We start from the raw sequence: 17871 nt of genomic DNA on the forward strand, positions 1-17871 counted from the left end.
CCGCAGCCCCCGCCGCTGGATCCCATCCCCTTATCGCGGCTCTGCCGGGGCAAAGGGCGCCCTGGGGCCTCACAACGCGCCCGGCTGCCGGCACCCACCGCCTCCCAGGCCCCCACGGAGAACCGGGCTGACCTACGGCACCACCCAAGCCCTGCCCCGCAGCCGGACCAGGCTCCCCCAGACCTCTCCGCAGTTACCAGGGCCCGATGGAGGCATTCCCTGCCCGGCCCGGGCTCTTTGTTGGCCTTGAAAGGGAAAAGCAGCAGAGGAGGGACAGCTGCCCCTCACCCTGAGCACTCGGGTCCCGCCGGGGGCTGAGGAAGGTGGGGGAGCCTTGGTCTCCCTCTCTTATAGCCCCCTCAGCTTGTGCCCTCCCAGCCCAGCCCTGGTGCTGAGCCTGGGCAACAGCACTGAGGGAAGAAGGGAAGCAAGAAACGGGCAGCATCACAGTAAAAGTACAAACAGGCTTTATTTGAGCACAGTATCCCACAGTCGAAAGCCCTCCAGGCACCAGATAGCCCAAGCTGCCCAAGTGAGGAGGGGGCAGCCCCGAGGCAGGGCAGGGGTGAGGAGCAAGGATGGTGGGAGATGGGAGAGATGCCAGGGCTGCAGCCCTCCCCATCACCCACGGGAGTGCAGGCTCAGCTCCCTCCCCCTGGCCAGATCCAGGGCTGGGGGTGGGTTTTGGGGGGCCTGGCAGGGCCCAGGCTGCTGGAAAGGGTCAGAACAAGCTGCAGCAAGTGCAGAAACACCCAGGGAGTGGAGCCCAGCATGGGAGGAGAGGCAGCAACAATGGTAGGAGGAGGGCAGGAGTACCAGAGGGGCATGTACCAGGGACATGGGCTGCAGGACCCACACTGCCCCAGAGCAGGCAGCTCTCCCCTCCTTGCCCTGAACCCCAGGAGTGTCTTCCCAGTTGTGAATTAGGGTCAGAGCAGCCAAGAGAGCCAAAAAAGAGGAAGAGGCAGCAGCTGCTGAACCAGGGGAGCCCTTTTATTGCACAGCCGAGCAGGGCCTGGGCCCCTCCTCTGGCCCAAGGGGCAAAGAGGCAAGAGCCTGACCCAGAGCTCGGCCCAATCCAGCCAGGAGGAGCACGGGGCAGAGGGAACGGGGCCCTGGGAGCAGGAGGGAGCCCCACAATGTCCCCTCTGCTCACCCCACAGGCCGTGCAGCAGGGGTTGGGGCAGGGCTAGGTCCTGGATAAGCCCAGGCTGGGTGGGTGAGGTGATGGAGGCCATGTACCACAGCAGAGGGGCTGTGCCCAGCTCAGCCCACTGAGGCACACTCCAGCCTTCACAGAGAGAGCCAACGCCAGCAGCTAATAGAGCCAAGGGTGTGTTTTGATTCCCCGGGGAAGCAGAGGAAGGGGTGAGGAGGGGAGGGAGATGTGGGAAGGCAGCGATGGGCAGGAGAGCTGGGGCAGCATGGCCGTGCTGGTGCTCCAGGCACCACGATGCCTGCACAGGCTGGCCCAGTCCTCCTCCACCTCCCACAAAAAGGGTCCCCAGCTCCCAGAGGCCGGAGCATGTCTCTACTGGGCAGAGCTGCCCCACGTCACGTCTGTGCCAGGGAGAGCTCCTCCAGACCTTCCTTCCCCAGCCGGTACCTGGCGAGGTCCTTGCGGGTGACCATGCCCACCACCTGCGGGGAAGGGGACAGGGGTGCAGAGCCTGGGGACGAGGGCAGCCTGTCCCCAACCCCCAGGAGCCCGGGCTGGCTGCAGGCAGGGAGCAGACACTCACCTCGTTGCGATTGTCCACGACCACCAAGTGCCGCAGCCCCAGGGCTCGGAAAAGCTTGAACACCCGCGGCAGAGACGCCTCCTGCCAGGCAGAGGGGACCGGGTGGGCATCTCTGGCCAGACCCATCACCCACCCGTGCTCCGGGGGTACAGGGGGGTGGTACCTGAGGCACGGTGTAGGGCGAGGGGTTCATGAACTCGCTGAGGTCAATCATGCACTCGCGCTCGTCCTGGGAGACGTGGATGGACTGGATGGGGGGGAAGCGGGGATACGCGTCCCGGAAATCCTTCAGCTTCAGCCGCCGCTGCACCAGGCTAAGGTTGGCCCTTTCCACAAAAACCTGGAGAGGAGAGAGGCCACGGGGGACTGTCCCACAGTGCTGAGGGGCAGAGCAAGGCACCGGGGCAGGGAGAGGGCAGGAGCATGGGACAGAGGGACCGGTCTGTTTCCTGTTCACCTGGGGGTCGTGAGGATGATGCTGGGGTAGCCCCAGCACGGCACGACAGCCCCCAGGTCTCCCCAGCTGAGCTGAGGGAGGTGACAGGGACAATCTGCCAGCTCCTCCTGAGCAAGGCAGGCAGCACTGTGGGACAGGGGCTCTGACACAGCCCAGCCTGCTTCCACGCAGCATCACCCACCTTGTGCTTCAGCAGGACGATGAGCTGGGAACGCAGGATCAGGCCCCGCAGCCCTGCCACCTGCGACACAACCACACACGTGAGATGGGGCTGGGGGACAAGGGCCAGGGCCCCGCACCACGGCAGACCCCCAGCTGCATCCAGCCCACCTGTGTGGCATCAGGGTTGCTCTCCACCACCGGGAAGCCGTTGTGGTTGGAGGAGGTGTCACTGAGGATGTCCACAACTGTGCCCACTCGCTCGATCCTCCGCAGGCAGGTGACAGGAGTGCTCATGACCTCCCTGGGGGCAGCCATGGAATCACAGAATGGCTTGGGAAGGACCTTAAACATCATTTATTTCCAACCCACTCACCACCAGCCCGGGTTGCTCCAAACCCCATCCATCCTGGCCTTAAACACTGCCAGGGATGGGGCAGCCACAACTTTCCTGGGCAACCTGGACCAGGGGCTCAGCACCCTCACAGCAAAGAATTTCTTCTTAAGACCTCATATCACTCTCCACTCTTCCAGTTTAAAGCCATCCCTCCAGGCCCTTGTCCAAACACAGGGGCTTTCCTGACAGGGAAGGGGCTGGGCAGGTGGCACTGGGAATGAATCCCATCATCACCTCTATTTCCAGCTCAGCCCAGCAGTGTGGTCCCCAAGCTGCCACCCCCAAAGTTGAGCTCCCCAGCCCCCCTACCTGGCTGTGAGGGAGTGGGATGTCACTGGGGCCTCCCAGTGCAGGAAGGGCACACTCTGCAGCTGGATGTGCATGTCGTAGAGACCCTGCAACAACAGCCAAGCCTTCAGGGGAAGCCTGGGGAGATTGCCAAGGGGTGCAGCCAGGCAGCAGCTCCCACCCGAGAGGGAGCACACGCTCGTTCTGGCTCCCCAAGCACCTTCAACCCCAACCCACAGCCTCCTGCCTGCTCCCAGTGAGCACGCCAGCCCTCACCTCCACAAAGTAGTCTCCCACAATCTTGGCTGTCATCAGCACCAGCATGATGGGAAAGCCATAGGTGACGTTGCCTGTTGCCTCCATCATGATGACCGTGAGACTCAGAGTCATCCGCACTATCCCACCTGGGAGGTTGGGGGGTTTAGGGGGGGCAGGGAAACATGGAGAGGGAGGGGACAGCAAAGCACCTGAGACCCCACCCTGAGTCTCTGTCAGGGCAACCCAGGACTGTCCACCCTGGCAGGGGTGCCCTGGGACAGCCCAGCTCTTGCTGACCCCCCCCCCAGCACTGCCCAAGCCTGGCAGGGCCAGGGGGAAGCCTGAGAGCCAGGCTGGGCTTCAACTGGGGAAGAAATTGGGCCAGGGAAGCATGGACTGCATTTTCCTACCCCACCTTCACCCCGAGAGGAGCAGGAGGGGGAACTCACCCAGCTGTGCAGCAGCTCCCATCAGGGCGTACTTCCCAGGATCAGCCCAGATCTGAGCACAGGAGAGAAGGTGTTGAGGCAGCTGCTGGGTTCATGGCATCCAGGGAGTGACCCTGACCCCTGAACCCCTCTTCCCCTCTGAGGGTGCCTGCACAGCCCTGGAGGGTTCCATCAGGACATGGGAAAGCCCAGACCCAGCTCAGGAAGGCACCAAAGTGAAGAGCCAGCCCTCTCCACACCTTTCCAGACCCCTGTGCCAGGCTCCATGCCTGCTGCCTGCCCAGGGGCAAGGGAGGAGGACCGGGTGCTTTGGCTCCCTGCCCAGCACCCCTCCTCAGCAAGGACTCACCGAGGCATTGGTCAGGTAGGACAGGGAGATGCCAAAAAGCCTCCCCCAGGCAGCCCCGATCAGCAGGGAGGGGATGAAGACCCCTGCAGACACCGTGAGGCCATAGGTCCAGCAAGCCAAGAAGAAATACATCAGTGTGAACATGCCCAGAGTCATGGGGTTGTAGGAACCTGAGGTGCAGAGAGAGAGAGAAGCCTAAGTGCTGGTCCCACAGCCCAGAGGACACTGTGATGGGCTGTGGCCACAAGAGGACAGCAGCAGCCACACAGCACACTCCCAGCAGCCAAGGCTCCTCTCACATCTTCCACCCTGGCAGCAGGAGCCTTTCAAACCATCCTTTTAGGTTGTTTCTGCCACCTCAAGGCCCTGCCAGTCAGCCAGTGCCACCCCATGCCCTCCTGTTCCACCCAATGCAGCACAGACCTTTCCTCCATCTCATGTCCCGTGGTGACCCATCCCCTCCCAGCCTCCCACCAGGCAGTCTGATGAACTTCAAAGCCCCAAGGGACCACCAGCATGGGAGCACAGAGTGCTGGTGAGCTGGCAGAGGTCCTACTGCCAGTTTCAGGATCAGCAGAGTAGGTCTTGGAAACCCCCTCCTGTCCTGCAGCTCCCACAGCTGCTCCAGGCAGTGCCCAGCTGCCCCACAGCGTGGGCTGTGCCATCACAGTGGGACCCTGCTGTCCCCAGGACTCAGCCTGCTGCTATTTTAGGGTTGTTGAGCATCTCAGTCTGGTTTAACCAAGAACTTTGCAACCTCTCCATCACAGAGAGGTCAATGGACCCAAGCCCTGAGCCAGGGAGGAGGCAGCACTGCAGGGACAGCCCTGGGACACAGCACAGCATCATCTGACTGCAGGTGGCCAAGCTGCACCCTCTGGGCTGAGGTGTAGAAATTCAGAGGTGTCTGCTCCCTGCACACAGAGCACAAAACTCAGCAGGCAGAGGGCACATTATGCTGAGTCCAAGGGAAATGGAAGCTGGAACCTGAGAACCAGTTTGCATTTCTCAAGCAAAACCAAACCCCAGGATCCACCTCCACAACTTGCCCAGAAGTTAAAGTCATTCTGGGGCAAGAGGCCCTGTTAATTAACAAAACAGGCAGGGACATTTTCAGGATGGACTCCAGACTGGCAGTGAGGGCCAGGCAGGCTCCCACGCAGCTCAGAAGCACAGTTTGCACACATGGATGGACAAATCCAGGTCCTCATCCACAGGCTCCCAAGTTACCAGCCCTTTGGCTGAGCTCCTAGGTGCCAGCAGGCACAGCACCCACCCCCCCTTCCACCACCATGGGAAAGGAAGAGGCAGAGCACTTTGCTGCATCCCCCCCTGCCTTGTCCCCCCACGAGTGGGCAGGAAGGGCTCAGCCACCTCCTGGGAGCCCAACCCTGTTCTGCTCCCGGGGTGCACAGACCTGGGGGGTCATGGAAGAGGCTGACAACACTTTTCTCAGGTGTGTTGAAGAAGGCAGTGGCCATGGAGTTGTACTCTCCATCAGCACAGAAAAGCTGAGGGGGAAGAAAAGGAATAGTTAGAGGTGGCAGAAGTGAGGTGCCTGGCAGTGGGGAGGGCTCAGGGAGATGTGTGCCAGGCAGGAGGCAGCTCTGGGCAGCAGCCACACCAACACCACACCTGCAGAGGGCATTGACTCTAAAGTCCAGAGCCACAAAACCCAGCAGAGCCTCCTCTCCCTGCTCAGCTCCTGCCTCTGCCCAGGCTCAGGGTGCCTCCTCTCCCCTGGAGGCATCCTCCAGCATCTCCTACCTGCAGGGGATAGGCCACCGTGCTCCCCTGGATGGGCTGGCAGTCTCTGGAGCAGTAAATCATGACAAAGCCCACGGTGGCAGTCACTGCTGCCACCAGCATGGCCTCCACCACCTGGAGGCAGGGCCTGTGGATGTACCTGTGAAGGGAGCAGAGGGAGGGTGGCACCCAGGGGTGCAGGCAGGATCACCCCAGCCCGGGTGGGCACAGGGACAGGCTGGCTGCCTCCCCAGACCCTGCCAGGCTGTCCTGTGCTGGCAAAGCCGTGGTGGGGACCTGGGGAAGGTGCAAAAGCAGCTTTGCTCCCCCCAGCTCCAGCTGCGTGGGGCAGGACACAGGTCCCAGGCTGTGTGATCTGGGGGTGATCTGGCAGAGGGCACAGGGCAGAGCCAAGCCAGGTGCCCTGGGAGTTTCTGCAGACCCCTCACCACTCCGCTGCCTCAGGTCACCCCATCCTGAGCCCACGAGGCTGCTCCTGGGGTTTGGGAAGCTGGTGACAAGTCCTGGCTGTGCCAGACTAGGGGGGGATGGCATCAGCAGCTCTCTCATTACTCCCTCCATTCTCTCATTACTCTCAGAGCACCCAACAGGCAGCTCTGCAGAGTGCTGGCAGCTCCTGGAGCCCTGGGGTCACTGAGGAAACATTCTCAGGGCCAGAGCAATGGTGGGAGGCTGCAGGTCATGGTCTCAGCTGCCAGCACTGAGCCACGGGGCAGCTTTGCCTCCCAGCTCCCTGGGGCTGCTGCTGCTCACTCTGTGTGTGAGGTTACAGCCCTGCCCTGGCTGGGGACACTGCTCTGAGGGAGCACAGAGGGTGCCAGCCAAGCCACAGCCATCACCTCAGCCACCCACGGCCCTTACCTGATCCGGAACATGGTTAACCAATAATTGAGGGCATTGAACAGGGCCCCCAGGATCCCACCTGCCAAGAGAGGAACAGCTCAGCATGCAGGTCCTGCCCAGGAGATGTCACCAACTCATCTGGTGTCACCATCAGCCTGGGGACATGCAGATGCTGTCCCTGCAGAGGCAGCCAGGCCCTGGTGCCAAGAGGAGCCTGGCACAAGCAGCAGGGTGGCCAGGGGCTGGCTGGTGTCACAGGGCTGGCACTGGGCAAGTGAGGAACAGGCCAAGCCCATGGGGACCAGGACAGCTTGTTTGAGAGCAAGGGGCTAGGCACGACCAGGATGAACTGATCCCCCTAACAGCTTGGCAGTGCAGGGGTTAAAGGGTCCCCCTTTGGCTCCCAGGGAGAGAGCTGGGCCAGGAGCTTTCTCCATGTCAGCCCCACACACAGCTTCTGCTCCAGAGTTTAATGGATTTCCCTTTCTCCCCAGGAAACTGGATCCTTTTTAGCTTTTTAAAGCCAGACAGAGAACAGAGGAAATAATTCAGACAGAACAAATTGAAAGAGCAGCACTCTCTTACCAACCACTCCCATAAAGATGAAGATTGGAATTTCCTGGATCGTGTATCCCATTTTCTGCAAGCAAGAAAGAAAGTTTCAGATCTTCTCATCCATCTGCAGACCCTCAGCTGATCACTGCTGGAACAGCACAAGCCTGTGCCAGCCAGTGCCTCACAGAGCTACCCCAGCATCCTCCCTGGACACCCCAGACCCAGCAGGGGCTGCAGAGGTGCCTTCTACTGGGGTTGGTGGAGCTGGAACCCAGGCAGACCCCCCCCCTCTCCTGCTTGGGCAGAGCCTGCCTCTGCCCTGGGGGATGTTTTAAGATGGACTGATGCCCCCAAGCTGCTTTTAACCCCCAGAAAGAGCCCTGCATGGGGAATATTGGTGCCATACCTCGTTATCAAACCTGCCAAAGTTGATGAGCCCAGGGCTGGAGAGATCCCAAGCATTGCCATGGTAAACACTCAGGACAGAGTTCAGAGTGAAGGTAGAGATCATGGAGGCAAAGAACTGGAAGGAGATGAAGCCCCAAGTCACTGCCAGGCACCTCCAGCCCTCACATGGCCCTCACACTGCCCCAAACAACCACTCTGAGGGCCCTGGGCAGGGCTTGGTACCCAAGGAGTGGTGGGGACAAGGGGCCTGGGGCAGCATCCTGAGCAGCTTACACCAACCAAGGGCTCACTGCTCCTCCTGGCTCTCTGCTGCCCTAGGGCACAGCCCAAGGCAGCTCCCTTGGCTTGGGGCTGGCAGCAAGATGGGAGCTCAGCCAGGTCTGAGTTGAGCCCCTGGGCAGCAGGGAACAGAAGGGGAGCTGGGCTGGCAGGAGGCCTGGGGGGCATCAGGAAAGGCAATGCCTCAGCATTACTGCTCCTGCTTTCCAGCACTCACAATTCTCCATGTCAGGAACTGGTTCCAGAAGGAAGCCCCTTCCTCCAAGCTGAAGAGGACACCCCCTGCAAGTGCAAGACACAAGGGATACGGACCCTTAGCTTGCAGCAACAGCCAAGAAACCCACATTCATCCCCGACCTCACAGGCTCCAGCAAAGGGCCCAGCCAAGCCCACCCACCCCTCAGAGATGGACTGATCACAGTGAAGCACCTCCACTGCCCTCCTCCACCCCAGGGAGGCAACATTTGGCATCCTCCTCTCTTCCCAAGACCTGAGTGGTGGGGCAGGACAGCTTGGAGCAGGGCCAGGCACTGCTGGAGGGCAGTGTCCTCTGTGCAACTGGAAGCAACCTCCTGAGGAGATGTGGGTGCAGGCAGAGAGCTGGGACACTCACCCACAGGGGCACCAAATGCAGCTGAGACACCAGCAGCAGCTCCAGCTGAGACAAAGTCCCTCTTCTCCGTGTCCCTGCGGAAGTACTCGAAGATCTGAAACACCAAAGTGAGGGGGAGTTTAGGGGAGACACCAGGCCTGCCACGTATGACCCAAAGCCACCAGCATGACCCCAGGTTTGGGGCACAGGAGGCCACCTGCAGCACAGCCCCCCGGCCCCCAACACCCACCTTGAAGTCTCGCTTCAAAGATGTGGATCTTCCCTGGGAGATCCCAGCAGCAATCACTGCTCCAGAGTGAATCATGGGTCCTTCCTGTGGGAACAACAGTGGAATCAGACCAGGGAAGGAAAAACCCCAGGGACAGTCAGGGATGGCTGAATTCAGCTCCCTGAAGCAGCTCTGGGAAACACAGACCTTGCCATTTACCCTCCTTAAATCCTCACTCCAACAAGTGGCTCCTGTGGCCACTCCCTCCTCCCACCAGCCCAGGGAACAGGAGCTTCCCTTCCCTGCTTGAGACCCCAGCAAGCAAGAAATGTCCCAATGGGGTCCCCAGGTCCCCCCCTATCTAACACCTGCAGCAACAACCACTGCCAGATGGTGCCACACAGGGGACAGCTGGGTGGTGGCACCGTGTCCCAGGGGCTCCCCAGGGGCCACCCCACAGTCACCCTGGCTGGCACATCAGAGACTACAACTGAGAAGTCACTGCAGGGCCACCAGCACCCCTTTGCCAACACAAAGCTGGGGACAGGCTATGGCAGGAGTGGCAGCAGAGGGTACCAAGAGGCTGGGGACATGCTGGAGAGCAGTGTGTGCACATCACCTTCCCAACAGCCAGGCCACCGACCACCGAGAGGATGACCCCACAGACTTTGATCACCAGGGTCTGCAAAAGAGAGACAACAGGCAGAGCATGTCACATCCCATCCCATCCCGTCACATCCCATCCCATCCCACAGGGGACAGGAGGGACACGAGCATGGCATCCAGCTGCAGGGACAGGAGTCAGTCACCCCAAGGAACACCTCAGCCCTCGGATGCAGCAGCAGGGCTGGACAACTTTCTCCTTGTCTCAAGCAAAAAAATGATGGTCCCAACCCCACATCCCACCCCTTCCTGCTCCCTACCTTGAGGCGCACAACGTGAGGGATCTTCACACCATTCAGATAGCACTTGATCTGGGGAATGCCACTGCCAGCTGCCACGGGCTGCGGGGAGAGCGTGAGAGGCTGGGGACACGAACGGGATGGGGACACACGGGCCACCTCACCCCCATCCCTCAGCACCCTCGGGTGCAGGCCCTGGGGTGGGCTTAAGGGAGGCATCTGCTGCCTCACACCAGGGAGAAGGAGCCAGCTGGGTTCTGGGAGAACACGGGGGTGTCCGGGTGTGTGGCTGCAGAAGGCTCACACTTGGTGGCCAGGGAGAGCAAGGGCAAAGCCCCCAGGAAGACACTGCTGACTCAGAGCAGCCCGTGGGGAGCCATCATCCCATCCTGGCCATAACCAGTCTCCAGTTTGTCCTCTGAGGCACCCAGCAGCTGCTCCCTGCCAGCACTCACGTACACCCGGCACCGAGAGGCCGAGCCAGGGCCACGGATGGAGCACACCCCTGCCCCAGGCTGCCAGACAAGGCCACCATGTCCTGACAGCCTGATACCTCAGGAGAAACTCCACAGCACAGCTGGAGCCAGCACCAAGGACCTGGGGCTACCAAGAGCCAATCAGGCAGAGAAACATTTCTGCCATCACACAAAGCTGGGTGCTCCCTGGAGATGTGATGCTACTGTCCCCACATAAAGAACCAGGGCAGGAGGCACAGGGGTACTACCCAGGCTACTTCCAAACTTTTACCTCTATGAAAGCAACGATCAGGGAGCCCACCATCACCACGCTGGCATTCAGGGTGGCCCAGAGTAACAAGGAGAAGGAGAGGCCCCCCTTCTCTGTGAACTTGTCGATGTCTGGGGAAGCAGCTCAAGGAGAAGCTGGCACTGGTTGGGTCCCATCCCTCCCACTGCAATAAAGCATCCCTGGAACGCTTCTTGGGTTGCAGCAGCACAGCAGACCCAGGAGCCTCCACTTCAGGGCAGTGCCCAGCCACAGCTCAGCCCCACAGAGCAGCCAGAGCACCTTGGGGGGCAGGATTTGTGCTGCCGAACCCAAGGGAGGATCTCTGCCCTCTGCCCTCTCCCCTGCACCCATCTCCTGGTTCCCAGGAGATCCCATAGCTCCCAGCTGGCCATGGCTCTGGGCAGGATACTGTCCTTCACCACTCTGTACTTCAGCCCAGCCAGGTTCTCCACCACGATGTCGATGAAGCAGGCGACGAGGCCGGTGAGGATCCCGATCATGGCACAGATGACCCAGCGCTTGATTTCCACTGTCCGGAAAGCCTGGGGGACACTCAGAGCCATCAGACCCTGCCCTTGGCATCCCCACCAGCATCCGGGGAGCTCCAACCCGCCTGGCCCCCTCCCCAACACAACCCTAAGCTTGAGCAGCTCCGAGGAGAGCAAAGCAGTGAAGGCTGAGGCTGGACTGCAAAGCCTGCCCACAATTTTCTGACTTTAAGCCAGCCCCCTTGTTCCTCTGGGGGATCCCTACCAGCAGACAGGCTGTCTCCTGTCAGGCCTTCTCCTGTGGGGCTTCTTGCTGCAGGTCTGAGACCCAAAGCCTCCAGGGGCAGATGCTTCACAGAGCCTCAGAAGTCCCTTTGCTCAGACACCTGCCCCGTGCCACCCCTGAACACCACTTCACACACCTGGGGTAGCTCCTGTGCAAACCATCCTACCCTGGCTCCTTCCTCCTCAGGTTTTAGGGCTCACACAAGTGGTCAGTGCCCATACACACCCCCTGGCTCAGGCACTGCACGACCTCCCCCAAGCCCCCCAGAAGTGGGCAGGGGGCAATGGTTTCCCTGGGCCATCCCAGCAGCAGGGACAGTGGGCAACCGGGTCCCAGTGAGACTCACCGTGTGGTTTATCCTCCTCTCCTCCTCCAGGAACAGCTGGTTTTCACTGTTGTCATAGTCCAGGCTCTAGTTCAGGAAAGGAAGACACTGTTAGTGCCCAGCACAGGGTAAGAGACACCAGTGCCAGGGAGGGCTGCCCTTAGCCCCTCTTCCCTACCCCTCCATACCGCTGAATCTTTTTTCCTCCCCTCAGATCCTGCTCCTTCCCCACAGAAACCCCTCTAGCTGGGAAACCACCAGGGCTCCACATACCTCAGCTCCTGAATCCCAGAGGGCAGAGCTGAGACAAGGGAAGGTGGGTGCTCACCTCATACTTGAGGGACAGGAGCTTCTCATTGTGGGGGATCTCATTGGGATGCTGCCGAGGGAGCTCTGTCTCCTGTGGGATGTGAGAACAGGTGAGAACAATCAGGTCCCAGTCCAGCCCTCCCCTCTGCCACAAATCAGTGGTTTTATGCTGCTTCCCACACTCAGGAGAGGCAGGGAGGACTGCAGAGCCCCAAGCCCTGGTGCAAGCTCCCTGGCAGGCCGGGATTCAGGATGGTTTTCCACCTCTTAGTGGATGTATGGGATTTAGAGCAGCTGAAGGGTTGCCAGGTGTGTGCCCTCACCCATGACCCTGGGCAGATGCAGGGTTTGCCCAGCCAGGTGCCACACTGCCACCTTGATCCTGTGCTGCCCCTGAGCAGCTCTGGCAGAGGGCAGCCTTCCACTTCCCCCTTGCCAGGAAATTCCTTCAGCTGAAAGCAAGGAGCTCTGTCAAGCAGTCCCACCTTTTGGGGATGAAACCAAATTCTGTTTCCCAAATGCCTTTGACCACCCCAGCTGTTCCCAGCTCTGAGTCAGGGCATTTACTGAGGATGTCTGAGGGGTCCCTGGGGCAGCACAACCCCACACCCCTCCCAGCCAAAGCCAGCCCAAGGTGCCAGATGAAGACATATTCCTTCCCACTTAAGAATTCCATGAGAAATATTTAGCAAAAGTTGTCTTCTCGTTTGCTTTTCCTACAGCTCCATGGCTGGGCCAGGAACATCTGGGGAAGAAAAGCTTTTTGGGTATGCATGGGGGTGAGTAACCTGAAACCTGAGAGCTTTTACAGGCAGTTCCCTCTGCCCACCTCTGTCCCCTGGGCTGAGGCATCCCCTCCCCTGCCTTTGCACCAGCCTGGGGAACAGGCAAGAGAAGCAGCTTTAAGAAGCTCTCAAGGCAACAGGAAAGAAATCCCTTCCCACCCCACTTGCTTCTGCATTTGCTCTGGGAGCAGTGCAGGGGCCCGCGAGCTCCTCAGGCCAGCTCAGGGCAGCTGCCACACCAACCCAGGAGCACTGGAGCCCTGGCCAGACAAGGAGGATGTGAAATGGGGGGAGCACTGGGGGAAGCAGGGAGGGGGGGCCCTTCCCATGGCACTCACCAGCTCAGGGATGTCCTCGTTGAGGTCCACATTGCTCAGCTGCCCGATGCGCAGGAGGGAGGAAGGGGTGAGCTGGGGAGAGAAGGGAAAAGGGGGTCAGGTCCTGAGGGCACTGCAAGCTCACAGAGGGAGGGAGCAGGCCGGGGGGCACTGCTGCTCTGCACCCCCTCACTAAGCTCTGAAGAGCAGCACCTGCCCTCGGGGGGCACAAAAAGGAGGGGAGACCCCCAGCCTGCAGGGAGCAGCAGGGTTTGGACACGGTGCCCCAGGCTGCTGGGGGAAGGTGCCAGGCAGGACTCAACCAGCAGCCCTGAGAGTCTGTGAGGGTGAGGATGAGGAGCCTGGCACAGCAGCCGTGCCACCAGCACCCCCAAACCTGTCCCACACTCCCCTGGAGCCAGGGAGGGACAGACCCCAAGCAGGCAGTGGCACCTCCAGGGCCACCCTGCAGGTCACACACTCAGCAGGGATGGCTGAGGACACTCTGGCTCTGCCAGCAGCTCCAGGGCAGGGAGATGGGCACATGGCACAGCCATCACCCTGCCAGCAGGCAGGCAGGCAGGCACCTCCCTCCCCTGGGGACATGGTGACCCTCCCAGCCAGCCCCAGCACCACGCTCTGGGGAGCAGCTTCTCCTTTTGCTGGTGACCTCTCAGGCTTGTTACTGGCAGTGCAATTGCACAACACCAGGGGTTTGGGGACTGTTGTGCTATTTAGTGGGGTCCTGGCAGAGCAGGCAAGCTGCTGTCACCCCTCTGCCTGTGAAGCACAGGGCTGGACATGGTACACCCATGGTGCACAGCCCAAACACCACTGCTCAGTACTGAGCATCACCCCCTCCCAGCTGCCAGGCCAAGGGACTGGAGAACAGGACCAGAAGCACCAGTGCTCCCTGCCTGCAACCCATCAGATCCCAGATTGAGCCCCTGCTGCCTTAATCCCCACCAATCCCATCTGGAACGTGCAGACCAGAGCAGGCAGGGGCCAGGCACACACTGCAGATGAACAATATGTCTTTGTGTTGCAGCCTGACCTATTTTCCCATTTCTCTGTCTGCTCCGTGTTCTCATTCACTCCCTGACCTGCAGGAAGGTTTTTCCCCAGCTTCTCTAAGTCTCTTCTTCAGTGTTTTTCTGTCCCCAGCAGCCCACAGGAAGCTCAGAGTGCTCCTTGCAGACGTTTTCAGACACTGAAACCCTGAGACCAACACCTCCACCAGGCTTCAGGAAGCACCAGGGTCTAAGGCTCCAGGTAGATGCCACAGATTCAGGGCAAGATCAAGAGCAGGAGGTGGAAACAGCCACTCATGCCATGTCTCCTGTCCCCTCCTGGGCTCAGACAGCACCAGCCCTTCAGGGAATTCTTCTGCTCACCATCGGGGGCTGCAGAAAGACCAAACCTGGCTGAAGCAGTGAGATCCCTCCCTACAGAGCAAGGAGCCAGGGCACAGCAGCTCTGCTCCCCATGGATGAGGCAGCAGCAGAACCCCAGCACAGAAGAAGGGGAAGGAGCTGCAGTTGGACCTGGAGCTGAACCTCACCAGACAAGCAGCCAGCATGTTTTTCAGACATCCCCCCTCCTCCTAAGGCCCAGCAGACCTCAGGCAGCCAGACAGGCTGAGCCAGCTCCCGTCTCACCCAGCACGAGGATCACAAGCCAGGAGGACAGGAAAAAGCTACTTCCATCAGCACAAATCTTTTACAAGAGGGACAGGGGTGATTCAGGCAGCCAGGACAAAAAGTTATTTGTGCAGGGCTCGAAGATTCACCAAGCACACGGGCAGCACCACCCCTCCTTTGGATGGATTTCAGACTCTGACCAAGGGAGCTGCTGGTCCCGGGCACACACGATGTTGGTGTGACCTTAGTATGATCCCATCCACAGAACAGCACAGGCTGCTGCCAAACCCCAGAGGACACAGATGGGGTAACAGCTCTCCTGTGCCAGGGCAGGCTCTGGGGGCAGCTGAGCCTCTCCCAGAGGGACACACACACACAGCTTTGGCACCTGGCACTCACCCTGTGGGGTGGCAAAGCAACTCTGGGTTCCTCAAAGAGATGTCTGAAGCCTTGACCTGGACCAAATCTGCTTAACAACTTTATGTCAGTGGGAAAATCTACCCTCCTGTCCCCAGTCTGCTCTGCTGAGGGTACCTGCTTGGGGGGAAAGACAGTTTGAGGCTGTGTCACCAGCAGGAGAAGCTCTGCCACCAGCTACAGCAGAGCCTGGGGGAGGACAAGCTGCAGAGCTTTGGGAATCTCCCTCCTCTGACACAGAACCACAGCTGCCATGGGCTCCAAGCTGGCCCAGCCATCACCCCTGGAACACCACACCAGGGGAACCAGGCTCCTCACCTCCAGGCACATAATGGGAAAAAAGCATCAAGATTCCTCACCACTGGGCTCTGATTTTACTTCCAGCCTCCTGCTGCCACTCCAGGGCACAGCAGCTCCTGGCCCCTCACCTGCAGGAGCCCAGGAGACACCAAGACTGTCCTGGCCCCCCTGACTTTTCTCCCACCTGTCCCCCCTGCAGCCAGGAATCAGGGCTCATCCAGCAGACTTTTCTTTTTCTCCTTTTCTCCCCCACCAAGATTCTCCACTAGCAAGCACAGCAGCCCTCTGGCACTGCCATGGAAAATGGTTGCATTCTGCACCCTGTTACTTAAAGAAAACAAGACCAACAACATCTAGAGGTGCAGAATAAACACACAGGGGTTAAAAAGGATGAGCCACCCAGCAGCCACAGCCAGGTCCCCATTTTGGTGGCCCCCTGACCACAGCTCCTGATCCAGGCACCCTCTGGAGCAGAGGCATGAAACCAATCCCAAAGTCGGGGGATTTTAGCACAAACACAGAGCACATGCTCAAGGGGTAGCAAAGGAGAAGTGTCCTGTTTTGAAAAAATGAGTAATGATGGAAATTTTCTGCTTTTACTAAAATTCTCCACACAAAGTGTGGGGGCAGGGCAGCCCATGATGGGGGTGATGCTGAGATGTACCCAAGGCACTCACTGAGTGAGAGAGAGAAGCAGCTGCCCCACACCAAAAGGTCCCCCTGGCACCCTGGTGACAACCCAGGCACAGGCTCAGAGTCTGCAAGGTGCTCACTCTCCTCCTTTGCTGAGGAAAAAGCCACATTTGCCTCAGCAGCTGCTGGACCTGAGCTCTCTGTGCTGGCAAGGGACAGGGTGACAACAAATCAGACTGGCAGGGCTGGGTCTCCCCCACCCTGCTGTAGAGGGGCTCAGGCATTTCTCCCAGGAATTTATTCACCAGGAAAACCCTTCCCTAACTGACCCTCAGCCATGAGATCTGGTTAGTTCCCATCTTAACACCCTGTGGAATCCACCAGAAGTCATCCCCAGCTGCAGACACCCAGGCTCCTGTCCTCTTCTACTTTGATTTTCTCATCCAGGCAGCTGCAGCAGCCCAGGATTCTTCTCCCAGCCCCCGTGCCCTACTCCCACAGCACCACACTTGGCACTTCCAGCCTAACAAATCCTGATTTTCCCTTTCATTAGCCACTGTTCTGACTTGCCCAGGAGCAGGGTGGCACAGAACCACGCTCGGTGAGACGTCCCTGCCAGAGCCAGGCACTGCTCCTCCTCCAACCTCAGCAACCAAACCCTTCACAGGGAATTTGAGGCTGTCACCTGGGGGCAGCTCCTCCTCTCCCACCCCCAGCTGGCACAGGAGCTCCCAGGGGGCCCAACATCCCCCCCAGACCCCGAACCTTGCCCAGGCACCAAGCGTGGTCCATGGGGAGCAGAGGCTGCCAGGCAGGCTGCTCCAGCAGCAGCCTCCGGGGACGCTGCCCAGGAGATTCTCTTCTCTTAATTACCTGGAGTTAATTAGCAAAGCAGGTGGCCTCTCTGTGTTTTCTGACACGTCCCACCCTGGCTTTGCTCTCAGCCAGCTGGGTTCCATCGGCACCACACGAGTCCAGCACCACGCCAGGGCCAGAACCCCTCGGGATGTCCCGACCCGGTGTCCGGGAGGTGGCACCGGCAGGGGAGGGGTCTCGGGGTCTCCCACACCACAACGTTTGTGGGAGAAATTCAGAGCGCGGGTCCCGTCCGGCACCAGCAGGGACCCGGGGACCCGCTGAGCCCCCCGGGGAGCGGTGCCAGGCAGACCCACGCTCAGATTTGCCCCCACGAGTGACCCGCCCGGCTCCTCCCCTTGCCAGGCCCGGACAGGTTCTGCTTCCCCCGGCTTGAGGGAGGCCGGAGGGACCCAAACCTCCCCCGGGACTGCTCAGGGAGCAGAGCCCCGGCCTCCGGCCCTGCCCGGACAGGGGGCGACGGACGCGGCTAAGCGGACACGACCCCAACCCCCGGTCCCCCTCCGGTGCAGGGAGGCCTGTGCCGAGGCGGGGTGCGCCGGTACCTCTCCCGGTGCCGGTTCTCCCCTCTCTTCCCGTTGCTCGGTATCCTTCTCCCCCCACCCCCCAGTGCCGGTCCCCACCTGCCGGTGTCCGGGCGCCGCCCCCGGGCCGGTGCCGTTGAGCAGCGGGGTGGTCTCGCCGGCCCGCTCGTCGTCGTCGTCGCGGTCGCGGCCGGACCAGGACACCTTCTTGGCGACGTTGGCCATGCGGGGCGGCGGCACGCACCTCCGCCGACCCCCGCCTCACCGGAGGGTCACGTGACCGCCGCGCCGCCGCTCTCACGTGAGCGCTACGGCGGCCGGAGGGGAGGGGGCGGGGGGGCGCCCCGCGGCACCATGGGAGTTGTAGTCCGTCCCGCAGCACCCCCGCGCCCCCTCCCCACGGAAGGGGTCCCCGTCCTGTCCCGCTGCCAGAGCCGGGGCGGGAGCTCTCCGCGGGAGCGTTTTGTGTGCTTTGCCGGAGTCATCCCGGTGCGGGGGCCGCCCGGGTGCGGGGGATGCGGGGTACCCGCTGGCTCCCTCCCCGGTGACG

General features: G+C 60.7%; 1 protein-coding gene across 1 annotated transcript; it reads right to left on the bottom strand.

Annotated features, from left to right (window-relative positions):
- Positions 1–450: 450 nt before the first annotated feature.
- Positions 451–17621, bottom strand: CLCN7 (chloride voltage-gated channel 7). Its single transcript, XM_071760566.1, has 25 exons — positions 17421–17621; positions 12953–13024; positions 11849–11920; positions 11542–11607; positions 10831–10963; positions 10422–10531; positions 9696–9776; positions 9392–9454; positions 8794–8877; positions 8565–8658; positions 8169–8233; positions 7671–7787; positions 7295–7349; positions 6728–6788; positions 5867–6005; positions 5517–5610; positions 4100–4269; positions 3751–3802; positions 3320–3447; positions 3065–3150; positions 2530–2662; positions 2381–2440; positions 1906–2082; positions 1743–1823; positions 451–1641 (listed from the first exon to the last, which is right to left on the bottom strand). The coding sequence occupies exons 1-25, from the start codon at positions 17544–17546 to the stop codon at positions 1555–1557; spliced, it is 2406 nt and encodes an 801-aa protein (XP_071616667.1). The 5' UTR covers positions 17547–17621; the 3' UTR covers positions 451–1554.
- Positions 17622–17871: the final 250 nt, after the last annotated feature.

This window comes from Heliangelus exortis, chromosome 17 (assembly GCF_036169615.1).
Source record: "Heliangelus exortis chromosome 17, bHelExo1.hap1, whole genome shotgun sequence".
In the NCBI taxonomy this organism is placed as follows: Eukaryota; Metazoa; Chordata; class Aves; order Apodiformes; family Trochilidae; genus Heliangelus; species Heliangelus exortis.

What these genes read in the sequence shown, in the direction of transcription:
- CLCN7 (XM_071760566.1), bottom strand. Translation starts at nt 17,546, where the DNA reads ATGGCCAACGTCGCCAAGAAGGTGTCCTGGTCCGGCCGCGACCGCGAC. An exon ending in GTGGCCTGGCTGTTGGGAAG is followed by an intron (nt 8,878 to 9,391) that starts GTGATGTGCACA and finishes TTGTTCCCACAG; the next exon opens with GAAGGACCCATGATTCACTC. An exon ending in TCGTCCTGCTGAAGCACAAG is followed by an intron (nt 2,083 to 2,380) that starts GTGGGTGATGCT and finishes TCTCCTCTCCAG; the next exon opens with GTTTTTGTGGAAAGGGCCAA.